Source organism: Trachurus trachurus (genome assembly GCF_905171665.1).
Source record: "Trachurus trachurus genome assembly, chromosome: 2".
NCBI classification, from domain to species: domain Eukaryota; kingdom Metazoa; phylum Chordata; class Actinopteri; order Carangiformes; family Carangidae; genus Trachurus; species Trachurus trachurus.
Window position 1 is genome coordinate 5,085,821 of NC_139914.1, and position 25,179 is coordinate 5,110,999.

At 40.0% G+C, this 25,179-nt stretch overlaps 2 protein-coding genes across 2 annotated transcripts; one reads left to right on the forward strand and one right to left on the reverse strand.

Moving 5' to 3' along the window:
* Nucleotides 1–2,596: 2,596 nt before the first annotated feature.
* sctr (secretin receptor) lies at nt 2,597–6,066 on the reverse strand (the record flags this gene model as incomplete). Its single annotated transcript, XM_083985324.1, has 13 exons — nt 2,597–2,782; nt 2,866–2,907; nt 3,009–3,147; nt 3,398–3,489; nt 3,573–3,642; nt 3,722–3,782; nt 3,876–4,029; nt 4,131–4,263; nt 4,365–4,474; nt 4,774–4,880; nt 5,295–5,411; nt 5,841–5,940; nt 6,025–6,066. The coding sequence occupies 13 exons, from the start codon at nt 6,064–6,066 to the stop codon at nt 2,597–2,599; spliced, it is 1,353 nt and encodes a 450-aa protein (XP_083841450.1).
* On the forward strand, nt 3,911–23,584 carry cfap221 (cilia and flagella associated protein 221). The gene is made up of 25 exons (XM_083987786.1): nt 3,911–4,050; nt 7,415–7,592; nt 7,884–7,984; nt 8,859–8,945; nt 9,057–9,152; nt 9,400–9,500; nt 9,704–9,807; nt 10,812–10,971; nt 12,985–13,108; nt 13,352–13,469; nt 13,616–13,727; nt 14,089–14,176; nt 15,177–15,266; nt 15,766–15,861; nt 16,782–16,857; nt 17,150–17,241; nt 17,619–17,699; nt 18,223–18,330; nt 18,449–18,604; nt 18,698–18,783; nt 18,871–18,949; nt 19,193–19,293; nt 22,245–22,331; nt 22,456–22,563; nt 23,347–23,584. Exons 2-25 carry the CDS (start codon nt 7,463–7,465, stop codon nt 23,474–23,476), a joined length of 2,511 nt encoding a protein of 836 aa, XP_083843912.1. The 5' UTR covers nt 3,911–4,050; nt 7,415–7,462; the 3' UTR covers nt 23,477–23,584.
* Nucleotides 23,585–25,179: the final 1,595 nt, after the last annotated feature.

A 25,179-nucleotide genomic window follows, 5' to 3' on the forward strand; every position in this document is an offset into this window, starting at 1 on the left:
TCACAAAGCTTAAGATATATCACTGTTCAAAGGAGGAAAAAGTTCAAAGTATCGTATCAAAGTATATTAATAATATACTGTATGAATTACCACATGTGAGTGACAACTGCATTTTCTGACAGTGTTGACACAGCGAACCGGTGTCCGCCTTTATTTCCCTCAGCAACTCCCAACAGTGTAGGACAAGTTTGACAAGCTGCTAGTAGGGAGTGAGTTCAGCAGCAGGAAGGTGTGTTTTCTCACAGCAGTCATGACTGTAAGTATGATCTCTGTTGAATTTAATTATTTTGCATATATTCCTCTACAGGGAAGAATAGTGCAGGTCTTTTAAGTACAATTCTGTTGTTCTGCTTTGCTGCACCTTTAGTCGTGTGTAAATGTAATGAAGCAACAAGCCTAGGCTTGTTCCTGATTATTTAATAGGAACAATGAAACTCACACTGTATTTTCTACATTTATTGGGTGATTGAGTCAGATCAGTTTCAAGACCTCTCCTCTCTTTCCAGCAGGAATCCTTCAATAAAGCAGCAGAGGAGGTGAAGATACTGAAACAAAGACCGGACAATGGAGAAATTGCTGAACTTTATGGTTTATATAAACAAGCCTTAGTTGGTGATGTTGATATAGGTGAGTCACTGAAGTTGTAACCGTTTTTTTTTAAGATTTTCAATGTTGTAGTATCTAGATAGAAGCACTAAAAAGTTACCAAAGATTTTCAGTGTTGTAGTATCTAGATAGAAGCACTAAAAAGTTACCAAACACGTGCACAGGACTTACAAGCGGGTGGGGTGGGGACAAAAATGAGGTTGGACACGTTTGGTGTCAGAGTGATGCCTGACTGATTAGTCCTGTAGGTCTTTTGTTAGATTTTTTTATTGCCCAACACGAAATCACAGAAATTGTCCTTACAAATATTGTGTATAGTGAAGTATGTTAACATAGGACCAATTGACTCTTAGTGAGTGATGTGATATAGATTCATTCCCATCCTGTACCCACTTAAAATCTATGGTAGTTGTTTATTACATTTATTGCTCAGCATTTAGTTCAATTTGGTATCTACTAGTTTTGATTGAAATTATTGTTTTGTAATGTATAGCCCATTACCACTGCTAGGATGAATAATAGTAATCATAGCTGTATTTTCTTATTTTGCCTATTAGGCAAAGGGTTGTTTATTTAATTATTAGTCAAATATTATTCAAGTGTGAAATGATATTTCAAAGATTCTGGTGGAGATATGCTGAATATTTTCTTAATAATTGGTTTAAAAGCATTCAAATTTAAAATTTGAGAAACTGAAAATTCAACCTACCTGTGTGACATTTAACAAGAGGAAAACAGTGTTGCATCTTTATTGTTTATCTTTATTATCATTACATTGATGGTTGACTTTACCTCTATAGATCGTCCGGGGATGTTTGACTTCGCCGGAAAAGCAAAATGGGATGCATGGCAGGCAAAAAAAGGTCAGAACAACTATATTCAGATAAAGACACTAACATGAAATGAGTGTAAATATAATCTGCCTGAAAATATATTTGCTTGTTTTTCTGTTTCTCAACCAACAGGTGTGTCCAAAGAGGAAGCAATGGCCACCTATGTTGAAGTGGTGGAGAAGCTAAAAGCAAAATATGGAATCTAGACTCTGTTTTTCACAAAGTTGTTGAATAGTTGTTGTGTTTTCACTGTAATGTTTCCCATTGTCTCTCAGTAGAAACTACACCCCGCCTTCCTGTTTCAATGTGTTTCTTTTTAAAGCAACAGCTCAACATTTGGGGAAATATGCTACACTTGATTTGTCTACAGTAGCAGAAAATGTGCAAACTGGGGGAAGAGCTATCCTGTAAAGAGGTTAAAACAATATCAAGAACAGGATAAACTTTATGGTTCCTTGTGGGAAATGTATCAGAAATGTGGGAAATGTATCAGAATTTCTGTTCTCAAAGACACAACTTGTAAAGCTAAAACCCTGCCAAACCATTTCACCAATTCAACTCGCACATGACTGAAATAGTGGAAAACATGTTACAGTAATATACCGGTCTATCTTTTTGCAGGCTGGAGAACTGGCTTCCTACATAGAGGCTCCATGAGCTGATAACTGATATGACAGGACTGTGTCCTCTCATCAAGAGTGCAAATCAGGGTTTGTCAGAATCAGGTTTTACTTGCTTGCTGGGGATTTGCAGCAGTTTTCTGTTTCACAACTGGTTTACTCATCTTGTAAGGTCAGACTGAGTCCTCTGGTTGGTACAAACTGGAGGCAAAGAAGATCATTAGACAGAAGGATTGTATGCAAATGTTACTTTATTATACATCAACCAAAAACAATGACAAACCCTCAAATAATATAACAGTGCAATCTGAGTAGTAACTGTCAGACGGTTTAGCTTGCAACTGCGAGTTGATTCATTTCTGATAATTGACTCAAGCTAGTATGAGTCCGGCCAAGGGTCAGTGAAACAGAACATGTGTTAATCGAAACAAAAACAAACAAACTGTGGCGTTTAAATAAATTTGACTTTCTGCACTAATCCAAGATCCATTGTGTATTGATGAGAAGTGAAGGAAAACAAGCCGATCACAACTTGAGTCACATCTCCACGGTATCGACAGGCAGCCCCGCGGTTGCGGTGCCGCCTGGGGAGCACAGCAGCAGGGAGACCTGTGTCTGTGGAGTCCCACTGTTGCTGATGGAGCTGTGATGCTGCCGGCGCCGACTGGGCAGGTGCTGAGTGAGCCTCCACCTCCTCCACCTCCTGTGAATCTCATGCTGCACCTGGAAGAAGCAGTTGTTCAATCAAAACACTCATTTTACCGGTATTTAAAATAATAATAATAAAAAAGCAAACCAGTTCTTACCTCTCCATTCATGAAGCAATAAAGCACAGCGACCACAAAACCCTAAAAGATGTGAAAAGAGAAAAGTCACTATTTGTACAGTATTTATCATGATTCTTCCCTCATTGGAAGCTTTAACTCTCTCATACATACAGATTTCTTACCTGTGTGGATGACAGAGCGAGCTCTGCAAAGGTCCATATCTTAAACACTGTGCTGCTGACCTCAACAGGTAAGAAAACAAACAGGATGTAGTGCAGACCAAACAGAGCCACCAGAAAAAATGTTGATTTGATCAGCCGCCTGGTGGAAGAAGAAAAAGACATAATGAAATAATGGAAGAATAATCATGTACCCACTGTCCGCAACTCCCATCATTCTCTACAGGAAACCATCAACATTTATATTAAAACAGTAGACTGTCAAAAAGGCAGTATGACATGGTGTAACTGTCAAATTAACTTTACACATGGGAACAACCTGGCCCCAACTTTACATATTAGATGAAAAAATATGACAGTGACAGTACCACTGTTTGGTCACTAGTACTCACTTGTACTGGCTGAACTCATTCCTCTGTGCCACTGGCATTCTCAGTTTGCTCACCAGTATCCTCAAGATCCCCAAGAAAAAGATGAGATTCATCTGAAATGATTGAAACAAATGAACACACTTATAAAATGTATAGTTATAAGTATTTTACAAAGGAAGAAGAAAACACTTCTTACAAATATAGTTAGAAGAACTGGCACTCGAAGTATCCACCAAATCCATTCATGGTTCCTGGTTTCCCAACAGCTTTGGCAAAGAGATAAGAAATGACTGTAAAATCATCTTCAAATGACTGAGTGAGACTGATCTGTGTGACTGTCCTTACCCTTCATCTTCGTAAAAATACTTGGCACAACCCCAGGAGACAATAACACACAGTGGTAAACCTGTGTGATGAAATAAATCTTGGTTAAATCCATAACATTTTATTTTTAAATGTGGTGCATTTGTTTTTTTTTGTCAGCAGGTGTCCCTCCTACCCCAGCTCAGGACGATGTACCAGGCCAGGTGTTTCTTCAAGGAGAAGAAGGAGCGGCTCACCAGCGTAAACAGGAAGTGACCCTCCACCAGCAGCCAGCTGTAGTTGGCCAGGATGGAGTAGTTGGAAAACATCAAGACAACCTTACACGCCACCTGTCGTCAAAGAAGAATAAGGTGAGTTAGTGTCTTGTGTCTGGTTGAATGCAATTAAAATACGAACCTTCAGCACCAAGAATGATCAAAACTGCTCATACTGGGTAGTAGTCACAGTGGTAGAGCTCTTCGTTAGTAAACAGCAGAGAGTCTCTGATGAAGATGAAGATGGCTCTGAGGATGAAGGAGATGAACAGCTGGATGTGGATGTAGTTCCTGGTGCAGTGCAGCTTCCTGAGGAAATATTAACACACACACACACACTTTAAGACGAAAGGTTCAAAGATGATTGTGCATTTAGATTCATTAAATACTGTAGGTGTAAAGTTTCTTACCTAAACAGAGAGAATATGGTGATGGCAATGGTGAGGGAGATGAGAGAGAGTGTGTACCCAGCTGTGTACATGGTCTTCACGTGGGAGAAGTACAAATGGGAGTCTGGGGACTGAGCAAATGAACGGGAACAATGCTAATCGCTTTCAGAGCAGAGTGATTTGACAGCACATCTAACACCACGCCAACCGTCTAAAACAACCAGTGTGCAGGGACCTGAGAAGACGCTTAAAGTGACCTGCCATTTACTACTGTATGCATGATTCAGGATTTGCAAAGTGTAGCAGTTAATTCTAAGTAGGAAGACACAGCATTTTCTCAGATGTTACTGCATAACTGAGTCAATTTATGTGTCATATTTAATTATATACAGGGATAAAATCAACATGTTGTATATTAGATGACACCCACCTCTCCAAGAAAGTGGAACGTCTCATTAAAACTGTAGCCACATGCATCTTCATGTGGAACCAGTAGGTCTGTCCAGCCATTGGCAGTGCAGTTACGATGCACTTTTCCTGGAAATTAGCAATAAAATCACAATTTTACATTTTAAAACCTAGAATATCTATATTATATTTCATATATTGTTAAATATTTCTATTATATTTGACAGTGGAACAGCTGAAAAAACACTTTCCCTCTTCAGGTGCTCAAATAAATCTGTGGTTCTTCAAATAAATTATGATGAAATCTGTCATCATCATTTAACAATGTAAATGTAGCACTCAAAACGTGTTACGCAGCATCTCTATGTACACATGCACTTTATGACTAAATGTTTGGACAGTGACAACTAAGAGGCAGAAGCTGTCTCAGTTCCCTACGAAAACAAAAGAGTTTCCTGGCAAATAATTAACCAGTGCAATCTAGTGTGTGTTAATGGGTGTTTGTAAATGTGCCTCTCCATGACTGTGTGTGTGGTCGCTCACCGTCTGAGCTGAAGAACTCAGTTGGGCATGGTTGAGAGACTGTTTCTCCAAGGGAAGCAGGTGGCCAGCAGTTCAAACCATCCCACATTCCCTTACAATGTACACTGATATTGTTTTCTGAATGGATGGAACAGAAATTACAGGTTTGATTTTGATATTAATTTGTTGGCTGTAAAGATGTAGGCACATTATAAACTAAGCCAAAAATAAAATATGACTCTTGTCCTGCCATGGTCTTAAATTCAAATATACTGTACACCAAAACCACTATACATGGAATAATCTGGATCCTTCACAATAAAAGCCATCCTGTTTATAAGCGTTTTGTGCCTGCTGCCTTCTGGTTGCATTATGTCATATGTCCACTAGGTGTCAGTAAAACTCTGCATCTAATATCTGTATTGTGCAAAGACTTCATTCATTTCAGGGATCCACATTTTTCTCAATGGGACTTTTCCAGGAAGCAGTAGGCTAATCAATCTCTTTCTGTATATTTTAACAATGAATCAGACAGCCAATCAAATGTACACAGTATTTGGTATTTACCTGTTGTTTTTTGTGATTTAAAAAGTAGCACATCTTTAATGCACATTTCCTCTTCTTTCACAAGATTAACATGAGGATGGCATCCTGGTGATGATTTTATCTATAATAAAACACAGGTATACATGCACTGAATATCATATATATTAATGTATAGATTAAACTCAAGATGCATCTTTTGTCTCACCTGTGGTAGCAGCAATACTCCAATAAGTCCAACTTTTCTCATGGTGTCCAACAGGTTCCTTTTTTCCATCAAGCAAGGCACTTAAACATCAAGACGCATATCTGATTAGAATGAAAAGCGAGCATCCTGCCATGTACCAGATATATGAGGTCTGAAAATCAAACATAGGCCTCCCCAGAGTGTCGATAACTATGCACAATATTCTTCAGGTCGATCTGATAAGCCGTTTTATCAAGGCAGCTATAATTTAAATTGAGGCGTCCTGTCGTCACTTTCAGAATAAAGCAACTACGTTTATAAAATATGGTGCATCAGTGTGAAAATATGAAGAATATTTGGTAAATGATCATAGTAAATAAAGTGTTGCGATATACAATCTGTTTAGAGGATATATCAATATTCAAACAATCATCAATCAATACAAATCGCTGTATGTTTACAGTGTAGGCTTTTATTTTGAAGGTGAAAAGGTCAGCTTCTGGTCATAATTTGGGTTATTGACGTAGTTTAATGGAACCTGCTGCCGACCAATCGTATCGCCCAGAGCTCTGTTTGTCCCGCCCCTTCAGTGCACCACTGTCACTATGGCAACGACAGTGTTTGACAGTAGGGTCTCATGTCAACAGTGGAAGAACGTGGCTAAACCTAAACGCTAACCTCTGGTACGAAGTTAAAACGTAATATGGCTGTTTTTCCCCCATAAATGACAAAAGGTGTCGAATTTCTAAAACAAACGTAAGTTATGAAGTTACACTTCTCAAAAGTAGAAACAAGTAGAAGCTTTTGAAAACTCTGCTTTGCGTCAATTTAGGTTGACACAAATTTAAGCAATTTAATTTAGCTAACTAGGTAACTTAGCTAATTTTATCTGCGTCATTCGCTTTCAAGTGTTTGTACATGTAACTGTGTGTGTGTGTGTGTGTGTGTGTGTGTGTGCGTGTGTATGAGAGAGAGAGAGTATTGCATTTATTATTATTATTTATTAATATTACAGTAGGCAACACAAATAATGCAATTTAGCCAACTAGGTAGCTAATTTTATCTGCGTCATTCGCTTTCTCGTCGGAGCTTTCAAGTGTTTTTGTTTGTTTGTCCCCCCCCCCCCCCCCCCCCTCTCTCTCTCTCTCTCTCTCTCTCTTTATCTGTGTGTAAATATTGTATTTATTATTATTATTTATTATTATTACAATGGGCAGCACAAATAATGCAATGGTGGGAGGACACTTGCCCTCTCAGGACTTTCCTCATCTGTATTTCAACATTATGACGGTTAATTTAAAATGTATCCAAGTTAAATCACTGGGTTATGTGCTGTCAGTCCATATTTTATAAAATATTCATAGTTTTACCAATATAATATTTCCTAACACACTCCTTCGCTGTCCTCCAGCCGTCTGTCATTCCCACATGAGACGCCAGAGCTGACCCTGTAGCCGGGATGGAGGTGGCCCTCTCTGCCCCGCAGATACTTTCAGAGCCCCTGAGGAGGGGGACTCCTCTGCCTCTTAGTCAGCTGGTGGAAGAGAGCAGGAGCAGAGGCAACATCCCCAACCATCTTCTAGAGTCAAGTACATACTGATACATAATATTAATACTATTTTCTCACTCACTGCCACCACTGAATATTAAACCTCATCATGGCAACTACTGACACTTGGATACAATGCTGCTTATTTTGGGTTGCATGTACCTTTGTGTTATGTTGTACCCCTCAAAATGTGATTCATATTTCAAATTTTCTCTATTCTGTATTGATAACCTGTCAGAATATGTGAGTAGTTCTGCAACCAGTCAGTTTTCTATTATACCCAAGCTTATTAAGCTTCAGTGATTTGTTTTTTTTCTTGCTCTCCTTATAGAAATCTATGCCAAACTGAAAAGCAACAGCCTGATCCAAGCTGAGCCCCCAGAGCTTCACTTCAGTGGGTTTGAGCTTGGGAAGGATTACCTAAAAATTCTGGTAAGGAGAATACTGCTGAGGTTTTAATATCCTTGAAGTTTTTACAATTAGTCATTTTAATTTCCCTTTCACAGGGTACATTAGACAGCTAATTTACTGATAGCTAAGATATTTTTTGAATGAATATTATAGTGCTAGTAAGCTTTATTTGTTGGTCCTTTATTAGGTGTGACAATTAATTCCCCTTTAGTGTGAAATGCAAGTAGAGGAAAACCATAGACAAAGCAATAAGTGTAAAACTACACAGTATAAAACAGAAAGTCCATTAAGTACAGGACAAACAGAAGTTATATGCAGAGTAAGCCAATTCTTCCACTTACCAGACTAAGTTTTCACACACTGATGAATCCTGGTGTTATATTGTTATCCACAAACCTGATGATTACCTTGATACATGGTCGGTGTCCAAAACTGTGTTTGTTCATCATGGTTTGCTGTATCATTGTGTCAAGAGTCCTTTTCAAGGTGTATTATTGCTATACTGCATTCTCAGTGGAGTCATATGCACGCTGTCAAGTTGATCAAAGTGACAGAATGCATGACACTGAAAACTGATATTGTGAGTAAATTATGTTTTTATTCTGTCATGCAGGAAACTTTATGTACCGAGCAAAAACACATAGAGTTTGTAGTACTTTGAAAAATAAAGTATTAATATCTCACCCTGTCCTGCCCTATCATAACTTCCTCTCACTTGTTTTCTGTTGTGGACATATTTGATTTAATTGAATGGGCACTAATTTCACCCTCCATATGTGTGATGAGTCACTGTAGGCTGGATGAAACCACCAGGAATATGGAAATGGTTTTCTCAAGTGTGTATGATTGGATGGAAATGACATATCCTCATCTCTGCTCTCTTCCTCTCCCACAGAAACTAATCAACAGCTCATCTGAAGTAATGAATATTCATATTATTCCTACCCAAACCAAGCACTTCCAAACAACTTACACCAAAAAGGTATTTTTTTTATTAAAAATTGTTGGCCTGAATATAAAATTATGATTCTGCTTGTCCAGTACTAGTGCAATTAGGGCTGATTCCATCTTGTTCTGTGTGTTTTCTCTCAAGTATCGACTCATCCCCGGCCTCGCCTACGCACTCAAGGTCCGATTCTGTCCCGATGAGTGGCGTTACTTCTATGACTGCATACGGGTTCACTGCAAGGTCAGCATCACTGCTTCTGTGGTCGCTGTGGTAATCACACGTGATTCTCAAAGGACATAGAACACATTGACATTCAGTGTCTAGAAAGACACAGTATACAGTCAAATAGGAATGATAAGTTATCTCTTTTGATGATACTTCCCTATGTTTACCGTCAGACCTCTCTTATCCGTGTGTTTCTTTCACCCTCCATCTCTTCTCTTCTCTCTCCACTCTGTTCACTCAACCCGCCTGCAACCTTCCTAAGGGGGAAGAGAACCTGTTAATTCCAGTTCATGCTTACCCTGTCATCGATGACCTGCACATCCCCCCTCACATCGACCTCCCAGCCGTACCACTTGGACAAAGGTGTGTGTGTGTGTGTGTGCATGAATACTATACACTGTGTGTTGAGATCCATGGCAGGCTTTGTTTTGACCTCCTATCTGCCCGAGGGCTTTCCTGTCTCTTTGTATTTTTCTATACAACCAACCATGCTTCCATTCACCCGATGGTGTCAAATCATTAAAAAAAAATCTCATCTTTTTTTTCCTCCCCTGACCTGTCTCTAGTGTAAACCATGTTATTCCTCTGAGATGCAGCTGTCCCATTGACTTTGAGTTCCAGGTGTACGTTATTCAGCCCCATGAGGCATTTACCGTCCATCCACTCACAGGTAGGGACACGTGAAATGCATGCGTTTTTCCATTGATAATGCTATTTTAGACTACCAGGTAAAACACACATCCTATTTATAGAGCAGATGAGCTGTGTTTTCTCAATACCCTGTACAGTACATCTATGTTTTGTGTATTAAACAAGTCACTACAGAACATGAAGGATGCCTCCAGGTTCCACACACTGACATTAAGCAGTATTCATGATCTGGGAAGCATCATAACATGTGGCGGAAAAAGGCACTTGGGATCTGAATTACTGCTGCAGCTCTAACTCGGTACAAAGTTTGAATGAGGAGAAGAGATACAAATGAGTTTCTTCTTTTGGATATGCTTTTTCTTTTCCTGTATACATACCATGTTGCAGCATCTGCAGCTGACAGCACAAGAGCAGCTACAGCTCAGCTGCACAGTTGTAATTCTGCATGTTATTTTCTGTAGCGATAAATATCATACTCATTAGTCATTTTTAAGGTCATTTGTAATTTACGTGTAGCCAGTCATTAATTCAAACTCCTATCATCCCTATCAGATGAGCCCAAAACACCCTGCAGGCACACCTAATGTTTCAAATGTATCACTTTTACTGACATACTGTAACAGTGGCTTTTTATTGTTAATTTTTAGGTTGGTTTAGTCAAGTTTACTTTTCTGCTACAACCACGTGGACTGGCAGAGTATTTTAGGGGTTTAATAATTAGCTAAAAATCTCAAACTTTTCTAACTTGTAGCTGTTCCGTTCATTGATTTATCTTTTATTCTCAGTAAACTATTTCAGCCATCCAGTACTTCATCTAACTATTTGAAGTTCTGGGTGCATGCTAACTAGTTTCAGGTGTAACAGCTCACTTAGGTTGGGGTGACGTGTGTACGGTGCACGCAGCCAATCGTAGCTCCCATGCCCCCATGTTGTGCAAACATAGCACTCATAGGGAACCGCTAAACTGCACAAGGCAAATACACACACCCATTCATTTCTATTGTTTTCTCTTTGCACTTCCAGGAGTGATACCAGCCAATGGTGAAGTGAAGCTCACAGTGACGTTCACTCCTCTCCAGTATGAGACGTCTCACGTCACCATCCAGCTGGTGGTCTCACAGTTCAACACCAAACCCTACCTGTGTACCATCACCGGGAGCTCTGACCCCCACCAAGCTCAAAGGTAATTAGAGCAACCGATTATTCAGTTGAAAAAATCTACCAGTGGTCAAAAACATGTGAATTCAAAGATAGATTCTCCATGCAGATACACAGGTGTCAGGTACAGGTATCTCACACAGCTGTTTGTTTAAGGGGAGGTGTTTTATTTATCTTTCTATCTTGTCCTTATCATGCTTATCTTACTGTGCTATCTCACACCCTAAGTGAAGCTTTTAACTCACTTCATGACAGGTTTTATACTGTAGACACACTGTGATGGATTCCATATAAATACGTGAGTATATATATTGACTCCAAAAGTCTGAACTCACTTTCTCAAATTTGACTCCAGACTAACTGTGTTCAGGTGGATGACATATTAAAGGAAGCACCTGAATAAATGAGTAGAGAAACATAATGAATGCAGCTGCTTCCACACAGGTGCACTGCACGGTATAATTAAGCAATTAACATCCAATCATGCTCTGTGACAGGTGAAAAAAAAGCTGAGTAGGCTCAGTTCAGTCTAATTTTCTGTCAAGATGGAAAGAGGAGAAGCTCTATGAGAGTCTGAAAGAGGTTTGATTGTTGGCGCCTTTATGGCTTCAGTCACAAAGACACAGCTCCACTGCTGTGTTTCAATAGGAACAGTGGCTTGAGTGACATCTGCATTTAGATCTATAGGAAGCAAGAATGGTCCAATGACAATTACATATGGAGGGATATTATTGTAGGTCTTCGTTGCGTAAACCCCTCATTACAACGATGAATGCACGTGTGAGTGTAGTGGTGCAAAACCAGGGGTGCTGCTCTACAGAGGTGTGGGGAGAAGTGCAGAGCTCAGATGAGTCATTCTTCACAGGCTCTCATCAGTGAGTTGGTGAGTGCACCAGGAGAACAGTACAGGCCTTGGGTGCTTGAGTCCTATAGCGAGGGGGCCTGGGGGCCCTGTTAGCCTTGATCCAATGATGAAATCTTTTTATCTCTATAGGTGTTGTCTCTTTCACATCCATAGGGCTCGAGGGGTCACTGAATGGTTTGATAATAATGAAAATCATGTGAAACGTATGTTATGGCCTTTGCAGTCTTGAGCATTTGACCCAATTGAGTTTTTATGTGAGGATTTGGTCAATCAGGTTAAACATTGCTCTCCAATGCCATCAAAACACCAAATGAGACCAAAATATCTTTGAGAAGAAGCTCCTGGTGGTGCAGCAGCATACTAACACACTGTATATCTAATGTTTTACCTCTTTGTGATGCTTCACCTAGTTTTCATGAGCAACAGAAATCTTACATACTGTATCTGAATGGGATAATGAAGTGAAATCTCTCCCTTCTCCTCTGCTGTTCAGTAATTCCAGCTCTCATGTTGTATGAGCAAACGCCTGGACTAAAAAACATGCTACTGACTGGACTCAGAAAACGGCCTTGTGTGCTGATTAGAAGTTCCCATTTGTTGTTTTTTTCTTTCAGCGAGTATAATGTTCAATTCTGTTCCCATGAGAAAGAGGGTGCTATCCATCACGCAGCAGTAGCTCCATCCACTGCACTGTCTTGGTGTTATCTCGGCCAAAAGTTAATAATTCATGAAAATAGCTCGGTGGCTGGTGCAGTGATATCAAGATTGATATGCCACTCGATGGATGTTTAGCATATAAAACATTCTGTTTGTTGTTCCTCTCAGTGGAACCAAATAAAAGATGAGATATGTGCAAGCGTTGCCTGCCTGACGTATATGATGTAGATACAGGCTATTCAGCTATCTAGCTAGCTGTTTCACCTGTTTCCCTTATAACTCACTAACCTGTTTCATTTATTGTTTTTCATTTTCATTTTCCCACCCCATTCAGATCTTTCTACAAATAAAAAGTTTGTAACCTAAATAAGTTGAAAAAATGAATGTTATTTGCTTTAAAATCAGGATTTTACTTCTGTTGAATCTACTTTGGTCTTCAGTCATGTGTGCAGTTCTGTTGAACCAAGTTTTACTCCATCATTCCTACTTTTATTTATTTATTTCTCTGCATGATAGTCAGCTGGAAAGGAAGTCGGGTCATGCAGCACCTGAAGAATACAGAGGACCTTCACATGTCACCCGATTGCCCCCTCGAGCTAAAACCAAGTACAGATCAACCAAGGAGGCTGACAAATCAAAGGTAGCCTCTTTGTCAAAATGTTAGCTTTAGCTTTAGTCTTGGCATGAATCACAGTAGAGACATTTTTTATGAAGGACTTGAGAATAACATACCTGGTTTTCTTTTTGTGATTATTTTCTTTTCAGCAGTTAGAATACTAGTAATAATAAAACTATACTTTCACTGCACATGTAACACTCGTCTTTTCTTGCAGCGGTTTGATTTCTATTTCATTCCTCCTCCATTTCTGTACCTGTCCTCTAGATGATGTTGAAAGATCAGCCTGGACTGAAGTCAGCGGTGGATGTCTCTACCCCTGCAGGCGTTGCCAAGATGCTGATCAAAGACACCAGTAAACTCAGCTCTAAAGCCCTGAGGGAAGGTAGATGCAACTCTACTGTTTTACTCTTTAAGGTTTTGAGTTGAGTTTTTGTGACATGCATGTCACCTTATTAAACTGTGTGTTATAAATGAGCTTCATTGTATTAAGCTTCCTGCCTCTCACCTCTTATCTCCCCTTCTCCTCAGCAATGTCCTGTCCCAGTGTGGCTGGTCTGCAAAACAAGCAGATGAAGGAGGCGCTTTTCATAAAAAAGGTTCAACAAAATGTAAAAGAGGAGCAAGCCAACCATGTTCGCTGGTAGGATAAAATGCAATTTAAAAATTCAAAGCACGTGTAGATTTTTAGAGCCGAGACAAGTTCAACTTCCAAACAAGCTTGATGTAATTAATCTGTGAAAACAAAGTGTTGGATGAGAGGATGCACTGAAAAAGAAACATGCCTCATTTAGTCTCATTGTTTGGTTTACACAGAATTGAAGAGGTTATGAAAGGAAATCACAACACAAATTAAAACAGTTATCAGAAAGCTTCTTGTTTTAAATGTTAAATTAGTTCTATTTGATACAAATGCCAACAGACATTTAGCATCAGAACGATATGCTGTATATATTTATTAAATGTTTTTTGAAGACACATCCGTATATATATCCCTCATTCAGGCAGGTTGACCTGGGGAAAGATCCAATGTCAGAACAAACCAGGAGGCAGAAACTGGAGGAGAGAGAGATTGCACTGCATGAATACATGGTAAGAAATACGTAGAGCCCTGACACTGTGGAGCCTCTTGAGAAAAATGCCACCATTTTCCCTCCAGTCCTATTATTATTCTTTGTCTCATTTCAGTTTAGAAGGATAATTGCGGGGCTCCAGGGATCTGAACAGTCAGTTAGTTAGAAGTTGGCTACAATTTTTACTGTCGCCGCTGATTCTGCTGTTTCATTGTTGGATCCTTACTGCCATTTTCCCCATTTAAAATGAATCACTCTGCATCTGGGATTGATTAAGTTGCAAGTCACCAAGGGGTACGTGCACACTCAGCCAAAGTCACATCAGGTTTGAAATACGAGTCCGTGTGTGTTTGTGTCCCCAGAGAAAGTTATTTGAATAGCTGACAAAACTCTCAGACACTTAACAGGACTTCCTCCCCCGTCTCCTCCACACCTGCACTGTTTATAACAGACACACACACACACACACTGATGTGATCTCCGTCATTACATTGGTGTTTTATGGCAACTCCGCTGTTTTTATGATAGGAAGAGCTACTATCTTGTTGTATGGGTCATCTTGAAATCTTGACTACAGGCCAGAACTTAAATAAGCCAGCTGATAAACCTTCTTCCTCTGTTTACATGAGAGTGAATAGGTCTGCACACACACACAGTCTCTTTATCAAATATAGGTACAGTAGATTGGACTGTGCTCCACATGGCTGGTTGTTGTTGCTTTATTCACAGAATTAAGACATCAAGATTATTACTTCCCATGATAAAGACAACATTGTCTCTTCAGCCAAAGGATTTCAGCCTGTTAAATTCACCTACAATCTGTTAGCACTGTTGCTGAATGCTTATTGCTGATGTTAGCATTTAGCTTTAACAGCTGTGCACTCCCTCATACAGTACTGCCACAAGTACGGCTGCAGATTCTTACTTTTTTTTAGTCCCCCGTCTTAAATCTGTCCCAAATATGTCTCTTGATATCATAAGAAACATTAAAATGACCCTGCTAACTGACTGTGTTGTAGGTAAAACAGGGAGATGGAAGCGAAGAGGAAGACTTTGCTGCTGGGCCAACTAAACTTTCCTCCAGACGAGTGCTTTGTGAAGCTAGACAGGTAAATCTCTACTTCACCATGACACTTGAACCTTCACATTTAACTCACTTTGCTTCGCACAAGCATTGACTGGTTGTTTGTGTTTCTTCACCCTTAGTAAAGTCTCAGACAGCATTATATCTCTGCAAATAAATATCTGAAAGTAGAGCAGCTTGGTTGCAGTAAGCACAGTGCTCAGTTGATGCAACATATCAATATGTTGTCAAGGTGAATTTATGAATAAGGCTCCGCTAAGTCATAGTCATTCAGGAGGATACATTTTCTTACACGTGTATCCTTTTTAAAAATGTTTTAATAAACCTTGGTTTTAGAGACATTGGATGAAATGAATCTGTTGCTCCAAGCCCTTTTCTGCAATTGAATTCAATCTAATATTCACTTTTTTTTTTTACAGCCCTTGTGAAATTCCACTTAGTGGTTCTTGTCAAATGAACTCAATGTAACAATGTCAAATGAGTGTATGAAATTCAGCAATAAATGTGTTTCTGACCTCCCCCAGGCCTCAGAGGGAACCCCGTCCTTCCAGTTTTACCCCAGTTTTCGTTGGGAGTTGAGACAGAGAGCCTTCAGACGGTTCCAACAGGCAGCACGCGAGGTATACACATTCATGTACTGTATAGTCACTGAGGTAATGCACACATGCATGAGCATTTCCTGAGATGCACAGCACATACACACTTTCCTCTCTCCCTCAGGAGACGGCTACAGCCCCTGCAGCCGTGTCCCTTTAGTCCAGCCGTGTGTAAACTCCTCACACTGAATGTATAACATTCTTCACCGTACAGTCGAGCTTCCTGGGTGCAGTGCATTCCAGTAAAAGCAGAGTAATCTCACATGGCCTCTTAAAGCCACATGAAGAGCCTGCTTCCCTTTTCCCCAGTGGAAACTCAAAGTATTAGTGCTATTTCTGAACATTGCGTTGACCTAATAGGTTGTTATTCATGTGTCGGTGCATTCAAGACAGCTGACTCAAGCTGACACTCTTTTTATAAATATAAAACACCAGTAAAAAGATGAATATGTATCCTTCCATTGTTATGTCAATTATTTATGGATAGAAAACCTGGAATTTTAAAAGTTTTTAAAACCTTTTCATGGTTGTAGCAGTCACAGAATCAGTAGGGACGATAATGTCCTTGAATATTTTTTTTAGTTCAGATCATACTTTTGTCGGTACTTGTCATACCTGGCAATATTATGATGTATTATATCTTGAGTCAAAGAGTGGAGCAGATCTTTCACAAAGTAGAGGGTTGGTCGACCATTCCCAAGGCCCTCCAGTCTAAATGTTGAACCCCATTTTGCCAGAGAACCCACAATTGATTTTCCTTTATTATAATGTAATTACCCGTTGCTAGGCTGCACTTATTACTGTCCACTTGCTTGGTTTCTTTTGTCACTTGACCTGAACTCAGGCAGGTAGTAGAGAATGGCCTGTGGGTCTTTGTGAGCCATTATAGAATAAAGAAAGGTTGAACTTGTATAAAGCAGGAGAACGCTGTTCCCCTCTCACAGGTTGTGATCCGATGCCGCATGAAGCAGAGATTGGCGTGTTTGAAGAAGATGAGGAACTTGCCCCTGGCACAGAGAGGTTTTGATTATCCTATGATCTCCTCATTCAGAAATAATCTCATTATGCTGTGTCAGTAAAGCATGCTTAATAGAATTTATTTCTTGAGGTAAAATTGAAACGAAATCCCCTCAGGTTAATTATTAGGCTCTTTGAACATATATGCATGCTGCAGGAACAGGGCTATTTATGGTATTCTGTGCATTTAGTTATACTCCTGAATCCTGAACATTTCTTACTGACCTTAACAAATAATAATCTATAGAAAAGTAAATCTTTTATATTGATCTTACATTTTTTATTTTCACTTTAGGCGAAAAGAAGAACACGTGTGACATGAAGATCTCCCCGGACAAAGTCTTTCCATTTTCTTTTCCCATTTTCCCTGATGAAGAAGACCCACTGGTGAGTTGCAAATTGTAAAAGTTACTGCAGATTACATTTTGTTAGTCATGTTTGAAGTCTAGCTGCCCATTATTGTCAAAGAAAGAAATCAGCAGCCTGTCAGCAGAAGAGTTTGATCTCTCTGTTAAATCCTAAATTATCTAAGTGGGAGACAAGCAACCACTGTAAACTGAGTGCTGGCCATTGTCCTGCAGATGAAACCATTTTCATTCATTATTCCCCCTGAAAGGCGTCTTTGATCTAACCGTGGAATCACAGAGAGGCTCAGTTTTCCTGCACTTTGATTAAAATCTTTCAATTCCTTCTATGCCCTGCAGAGTAACAGTCTTGGTGTTCAACTGAACAAATAATGCCATTTGTCTCCTTGATATTTCTAGGCTCACAGTAATTTGGTGGCAGTGCCTGTGGATCCTATTGATGTGACTGTGACGATGCGTGTTCCTCTCTTCAAGCTGGAAGTAGGTATTTCTGCAGCAAATGCTCATCTGAGCATCACACTTGTGCATTACTTGTACCTTGAGTGGATGCACTATAGGATAAGCCACATTATACTCTATACACTGTTGTAAATGCATATGATGAGCTATATAATAAAATGCAATGCATTTTAGGGAATAAACTAATGGTTTCCAATCTATTTTGCTTGAGAAGTCTCACTAAAAATAAGTTGTACTTTGTAGCTGTGGCCCCATGTCACATTTCAGATTCAGATTGTTTTTTCTTCCTCTCCTTCATCTTATGATTCCCTATGCTGTAGTTATTTTGTGACCCTCTGGTGATGTTCGACCCCTAATTTGGGGAACATTAGACCACACAAAAGTAATTACAATATTGTAATATATAATTATTTATTAATCCTAGCAGCCTTTTGATGTGGAACAAGAGCTTTTAATAAGCTTTCTTTTCTTTAGCTCATTTCATTGACTTGTCTGTTTTGATGTTTTGTAGCTATTCTAACCATAGTATCTGCTGGGTCACTAGGTTCCTCAGCACTATAAGCTTATGGGCTACAAGCCTGTGTCAGCCTGGGAGGCGTTTAGCTCTTACATCCCCACCACTCTGGCCAGACCACTCCGCACTGGACCTCTGGTATGCACTTCCACTCAAACATACTGTACATAGTTAACCTCCACATTAATCATTCTCATTTCCTTTCAATTTCTGCCTTGATCGCCCATCAAAATTTCACTTAATTGTTCCTTTGCAGGACGAGGTTGGAGCCCAATCTCCCCCGACAGTGGAGGCCAACGCAGAGAAGCAACAGCAATATGAAAATGAAAAAGCCACTGACCCCGATGGTCTCAGCTTCACGCCCCCTGAAGCTCTGCTCGGACCTTTTCCTGCAAACCCGCTCAGAATCTTTGTAAGGCTCCTCATTCGTGACATATGTTGTCGTGTTTCACAGTGGGAGATTATAGAATTGTGTCTATGGTTATCTTGTGATATTGTGGTTTAGAATCCAGCTCCGGGCCTGCAGGCTTACAAACCAACCCCTAAATACCTAGAGACTGACCTGGAGTTCCACCTCTGCCCTCTGCCCAGGTAAGACAGCTCTCCTCCAGTCACATGGTCCATTTATCTCTCTTGGGCATCAAAACAGTTGCACTAAAACACTACTTTCGGCTGCAGGTACGCAGCCCCTGAGAGCAACGTGCGTGACATGAGGGCACCAGCGCTGCACACGCAGAAGAAGTTTCTGGACCGCAAGGTTGGTGACTTTATAGTTTGTGAGTTTCTTTGGAAAAGCTTTTAGTCTTGTCCTTTAGGCACTTGGATCCAGTTTTGATCATTTTTGTTTAAACATAGGAAGAAATATTTTCCTACTTGAGTGAAGTGTTTGATAACCACTGTTATTTTTCAGCAGTGACCCCTTTCAGTAAAAGTCAATGTGACTCCTGTTTTAGATCTTCTTCTTCCGATGCAGATAAAACTTTTTTTCCCTCAACAACAGGAAGTGATAAAAGGGGTTATGATGTGGAAGAACTTTGAGGCGATTACCTTAAACTCTCTGTCTGACCAGCCTGCTCTCACCAGTGATTGTACCCTGCGCAGGTAGGTCAGATCTGAAATTAGTTTGTGCTCCTTAAAGTGTTTATAATGTCAGCTGTGTAGTGAATAGCCTTTCATCTACCTGCATTTCTATTTAATGACCACTTTTAGTGGTCACTTTACTTTGACATTAGTTGTTGGAGTTGTACTTTCACTGACACTTCATCACTGTGTAGAGAAAGTTGTGTAAGTTCCTGTTCTCCCTAACCGAACAAGGCAGTGAGAATGACTTCATACTGGGAGCAGCCACCCGGAGATCAAACAAGAGGGTTTATTCACCCTGAGGTTCCCATGTCAAAGCACCCTCATGTGGAAGTTAGTCACTGAGTAGCTCCAACTGGTGCAATGTGGGATCACAATGTACCTACCGTACATGTTGACATTACTTGTTTACAGAGTAGAGAGTGGCTGTTCCTCTTCTGCTGCAGAGTCTGCCAAAGAATTTGAACTAATGACCTAATTAATTTTTATAAAATACATCTCTGTCCTCCCTCCTCGAGTAAGACCAGTGAATATTCATCCTCTCTACCCTCCCACCCTGATAAACTGCCAGGAGGACACAGCATGGGTTTCTCAGATACAGTTTCACAGAAACATGACTTCTTTCAGTCTTCAAAAATAGACATAATATAAAAGTCAAGTCCGCACAACTTCCAGGCTGTATAGATTGTCTGAAAGGGTCTACTTGTAACATATCTAGCAGAACTCATTTTACATTCATAGAGGTGGAGTACATTCAGTGCTGAGCGTAGAGCAGGAATCGTTTTGGATTTCAAGTGTTGGTTCTGATTCCATTTCCATTTTTCCATTTAGAAAATAAGCTGCTCCTTTTTATATTTAAACAATACTGTACAATGGGTTCTTCATCAGTTCTGCTCTTGCAAAGTAGCCTCGAAAATATTACATTCCTAAAAATCATCCCTGAGTGCTGAGATTAGTTTTCTCCCTCCTGTTTTAGGACCAGTTGATAGTCGTGCAAAGAGCTCATATCAGTAGTTTTGGACTGAAGTGGTGACCACATTTTCTAGCAGTTTTTTTTTTCTTTAAATTTACATCTCTGCTTCTAAAACATTGGATATATTTTAAAAGTAAGAAATCATAGAAGCCCCCTATCGAGCTGAATTCAATTATATTTTTGCCTCATCCAGCAGCAGGGTACACTCTCGGCCTCTTCCTTCAATGGAAAGTCTCATGTGGTCATAAAGAGGCAAAGAGCCCCGCACACATTGTCCCCACTTACACTGTGAAATAATGATTAATTCATTAAGTCCTCAGCCTAAATGGACAGTGAATAAATTATGATATTTTGATGTAGCGTATTAGTGAGCACAGCTTGGGGCTGTCCCGCTCCATTTGTGGTGCGCTGTATGTTTCTCGACACACCCTGCCACACTGACTACAGCTCAGGTGTTCAACACACTCTGTGTCTTGACTCTTCTACAGAATAACCTCATGCACAGAAAACTGTAATTCATCTTGCATGATGGGATTTCTTGTTTCAAGGCTGTTTAAGTAGCTAAGTGAAAGTTGCAGCGCTAATGATGCAATGAGCCCAGAGAGATCTGAAACCATTTAAAGTCTTTATTTGACAAGATCCCCAAGTAATTTGAGCAACCTCTGTTCACATGATATACATGATGTGAATGTGTGGGTTTGAGAACTATTTTGCTACAACTCTCTCTCCTCACCTTGACTGTCTACCTCCCATCTCTCTTTACCTCCTCTCATCTTACATAATCAGATGCCTGGCAAGGCAAAAATATTCTCTTTATGCCTGTCACCACTGATCTGCAGGATAACTGAAGATATATTCTTGTTTTTTCATGCAAGAGATGACTTTCCCCCGGCCTCCCTGCTCACTCTCATTAATTTCCCAGCACCTAACCACAACACAGTTACGTTCACAGTGTTATCTCACACACACAAACAGTATGATTTATGTCAGGTTGATCGTAATAGCAGATAAAGAACAAAATTGACAGCAACGTGGCAGCAGAAGAAAGAGAGATGTGGTTTCCTTATACAACACGTGTGAATGATTAAAAGGGCTCTGTTGGATCTCATACTACAGTAAAAAACTTTACAGCAGCAACTCTGTGGACTGTGGGTGCAGAGTGTATCTATTGTACACATAAATGCAAATCAAACCTGTTGATTCAGATGACTGTGAACATGAAAACATTTTTTTTATTGCAAAAGTTTGAATTGGAGAACTATCACTTGAATTTGCTGCTTCCCTCGGTTTTACAGAGGACTGTGTGTGTTCTAGCTCATTGTTTAGCTGTGTGGCCCAGCATATAACTTGACTCTAACTGCTCTTTGTTCACAGCTAGCAGCTGATTTAAGAGAAATGCTCCAAAAATCAACTTCCTTTCACTACCTATTGGGCAACATCCTGTGAACAAAATGAAGCATTTAGCAACTAAAGATACAGATGTGTCTCCTGGGTGCTGGTAGAGACCAAAAACAAATTTGAAGCAACATTTTGGGAGTGCCTTCCTCACTTTTTGTATATCATTCTGTATAATGACAATACAGATTTGATTTTCAAAACAATAAAAGAGTAAAGGTGTTGCTCTTGAACTACTGGATATGTCTAGCCACATCTAGCCATAAATTGGAGAAGTAAAAAGTTAAACTCTGACTTGAAGCACCAAAATGCTGTAATAACAAACGATAACAAACAACTTTATTTTTACTGAGTAATGTTACCATAGACAAACAGATGTTCCAGATGTTCCTGTCAGTGTTTTATACCTCCCTTGCCTCTAAGTGGTCCAAGCTTTCACTCAGGAGTATTTTATCATTTCTGTTGAAACTCAGATTTCAAACAACCATAAGCAGTCCTTTCATCTAAAACGGAGCAGCTCTCTGACCATTATCTCGATTCTGTGTCGTTTAGTCTCTGCAGGGGGAAAAAATGTAATGTGTGTGTGTGTGTGTGTGTCCTGCAGGTCTGTTGACTACAACACAGCTATACTTCCCCTCACAGCACCCCCTCCTCTCACTGCCCTTGATTTGACATCGCTAATGGACAAACCGTAAGTACATACCACACTATTGACGGTATTGACTGCCATGTTAGAAGCCTTTTCTATCACCAAGACAGAGTTAAGTGACATCCTTGCTCTGGTGCTCAGATCATGTATGTTTCTCTGTGGGCAGGTCTGAAGGCTCAGGAGTTCACCTGACACCAGAGATGATCAGAGCAGAGTTCCTGTCAGGGGAACCTCTGGTCTCCAACAGCAACATCACCATGGGAATGACAGCCAGGTAAGTTTACTTGCATGACGTCAATGTTACTAAGACACAGATTGGACCATAATAACAACATCACAGTATATACAGTACAGTGAATTCTTACTTACATGAATGAAACACTTGCCGTGCAATGAAAAGGATTCATGTTTGTGGATATACACGCACATTACAGATATTGGTGTTTAGTTATAAGAGGGAAAATCCTCTGAATAAACAAAATATGAAATGAACAAATGGAAACCTCCAGGGAGCAGCAACAAACTATATGAAGCTACTTTTTAATTGCTGTCAAAAAACACATCAAATTGATATAATTGTGAAAGATTTTAACTCTTAATTATACATATGGACATTGATGAAGATTGCGTTTTTATGGATTAAGTGTCAGCCCTGTTTAGTTCCAGAGAAGACTCAAAATGCATCCTTGTCCTATCCATTCATAGTACACCAGATACTGTTATCGTTCCAATAAATGTTGTGACATTATCAAGGTGTAAATTATAGCAAATGACATCAATTACACACATCGTAACAGCAACTCTGTGTTATTGGAGCAACCCTTTCTCTTTTCTCTACTGTAATACTGTGTAAGAATTTAAAAACTTTTCGTAGAGATATACTGCTATCATATTTTAACAAATTATTACAAGCTGTGATGTAGATTACTTTAATCTGGAACTTGGTACACTCAGTATTAAATGGGGGCTCTAGTCTACCAGTCTACCAATCTTTCCATTCCCTCGTGCTGAATCTTTTCCCCTCTTCCATCGATAACGTTAAACTTCTCTGTCTCAGGCACAAGGGGGAGATTCAGATGGAGGCGACCTACAGGTCTGAATTCAACCAGATGGGAAAAAGAGTGATGGCCAGGCTGAAGCGACTCAAAGCCACCAGGGGAACCTCACCAGGAGAGGACTGCGAATAGGCAATGCACACACAAACACGAGTCTTCGCACACACATGAAAACCTGCAAACAGACTGTGTGCACACATCCTGACATGAGGAAATACATTGGCAGGACATGACAAGCCCTATACAGTAACTACCCTATCTACCTGCATGAGACTCTACAGTATCTGTCCTGCTACTTCTGTAAAATACCCACCTATACACCTTCCTCCCACCCACTCAAAATGACTCGTGAGCTCCCCGCCTGTGCTCTTACAAAGCATAGAAATTTGTTATCCCTCCACCCACTCAGATCCATACATAAATGCAGCTACAGTACAGTATATTCCAACCGGCTACATCTTATTACTGACAACTGCATTTAATTAAAAAGGATAATTCTGCATTTTTATACCGCTCACAGTTTACATTGTCATAGGAGTAACATGTGACTACATTTATTATCACTATTAAACCTTATTGTCTTGCAAACAACAGCCTCATACTTGACCTTTGGTGACAATTTAACACAATTGGACTGTAATTTTGGTTTAAATGAATTTACTGTGAAGAGCTTGCCGATTTGTAAGTCCATCCCGGTGACATCTATTCCGCATTTAAAAGGTCATATTCGTGTGGTTGTAAAGAGAAAGCTGCTGATTAGAATTTGGTTTTCAGAAGAGCTGACAGACTGTGAGCTCGCTGGGATGGAGCCCAGTGCAGCACATGTGTCCGATGTCACCCCTAGAGGGAGCTCCAACTCTATGAGCTTCACAATTAGAGCAGCTTTCCACATTTATTTGTCCTTCATTTGAGTGTGTGTGTGTGTGTGTGCGGCATTGTACTTTGGAAATATACAGTGATGGCACAGTTGAATTCCCCTCTACAGTGACATTCTTGTACCATTTTTTTTGGGCACTTTTCTTACAGCAACACTACTAGAGTGCGCTGAGGTGACAGTAGAGGGTGGATCATATAGGATAATGCCCTTATTTCCACTGCAGCTGAAATCCCATTGAGGAATTTACTGTTTTATTCATGCTCATGTAATTACATTTTCCCTGCTTTGTACAGGTTAAGGCTTGACAGTGCTACTACAGCTTAATTTTTAATTAAAGCCACAGCAGTGATATACATTTAATAAGTAATAGAGAGTGTAATAATAGTAACAGTGTGTGTGTGTGTGTGTGTGTGTGTGTGTGTGTATGTGTGAGAGAGAGAGAGACAGTCTATGTTTGATGTGTGTGAAGGGACAGCACGAGAGGAAATGAGGGGATACAGTACAGCAGTGCTCTCCTATTACAGCCAGTTTGTATAATTTATCCATCCAGCAGTCAGCATCTCTTTTATTCCATTTCCACCATGGTTTCTTTTATGTCACAGCAAAGCTTTCACCCTACGAATACAGTGTCCATTATTCTCTTCTCCATCCTTTGGAAAGATGTGGTATAACACTTTCAGAGGGAACAGTAAAAAAAAAAAACCACGAACAGTTGCACTTCGTCTCGCTCAATTTCCGCGACGCACCATGACAAGAAAATCACACGGTTGACATGTTTGCCACAAAAGCCAATCCATCCTCAAAAACCGTCCAGCAGAGGACAGAATCAAAGCGAGAGGTCATTTGTAAGATAGAGGTTGTCTCTGCTCTCCATCGGCTGCTATTAACTGCTCCTGGGAAAAACCAACAATAACCAGAAACACAGACGTGATTGCGACTTTTAACACCATCCGTATTT

What these genes read in the sequence shown, in the direction of transcription:
- cfap221 (XM_083987786.1), top strand. Translation starts at nt 7,463, where the DNA reads ATGGAGGTGGCCCTCTCTGCCCCGCAGATACTTTCAGAGCCCCTGAGG. An exon ending in AGGATTACCTAAAAATTCTG is followed by an intron (nt 7,985 to 8,858) that starts GTAAGGAGAATA and finishes CCTCTCCCACAG; the next exon opens with AAACTAATCAACAGCTCATC. An exon ending in CTCTAAAGCCCTGAGGGAAG is followed by an intron (nt 13,470 to 13,615) that starts GTAGATGCAACT and finishes CCTTCTCCTCAG; the next exon opens with CAATGTCCTGTCCCAGTGTG.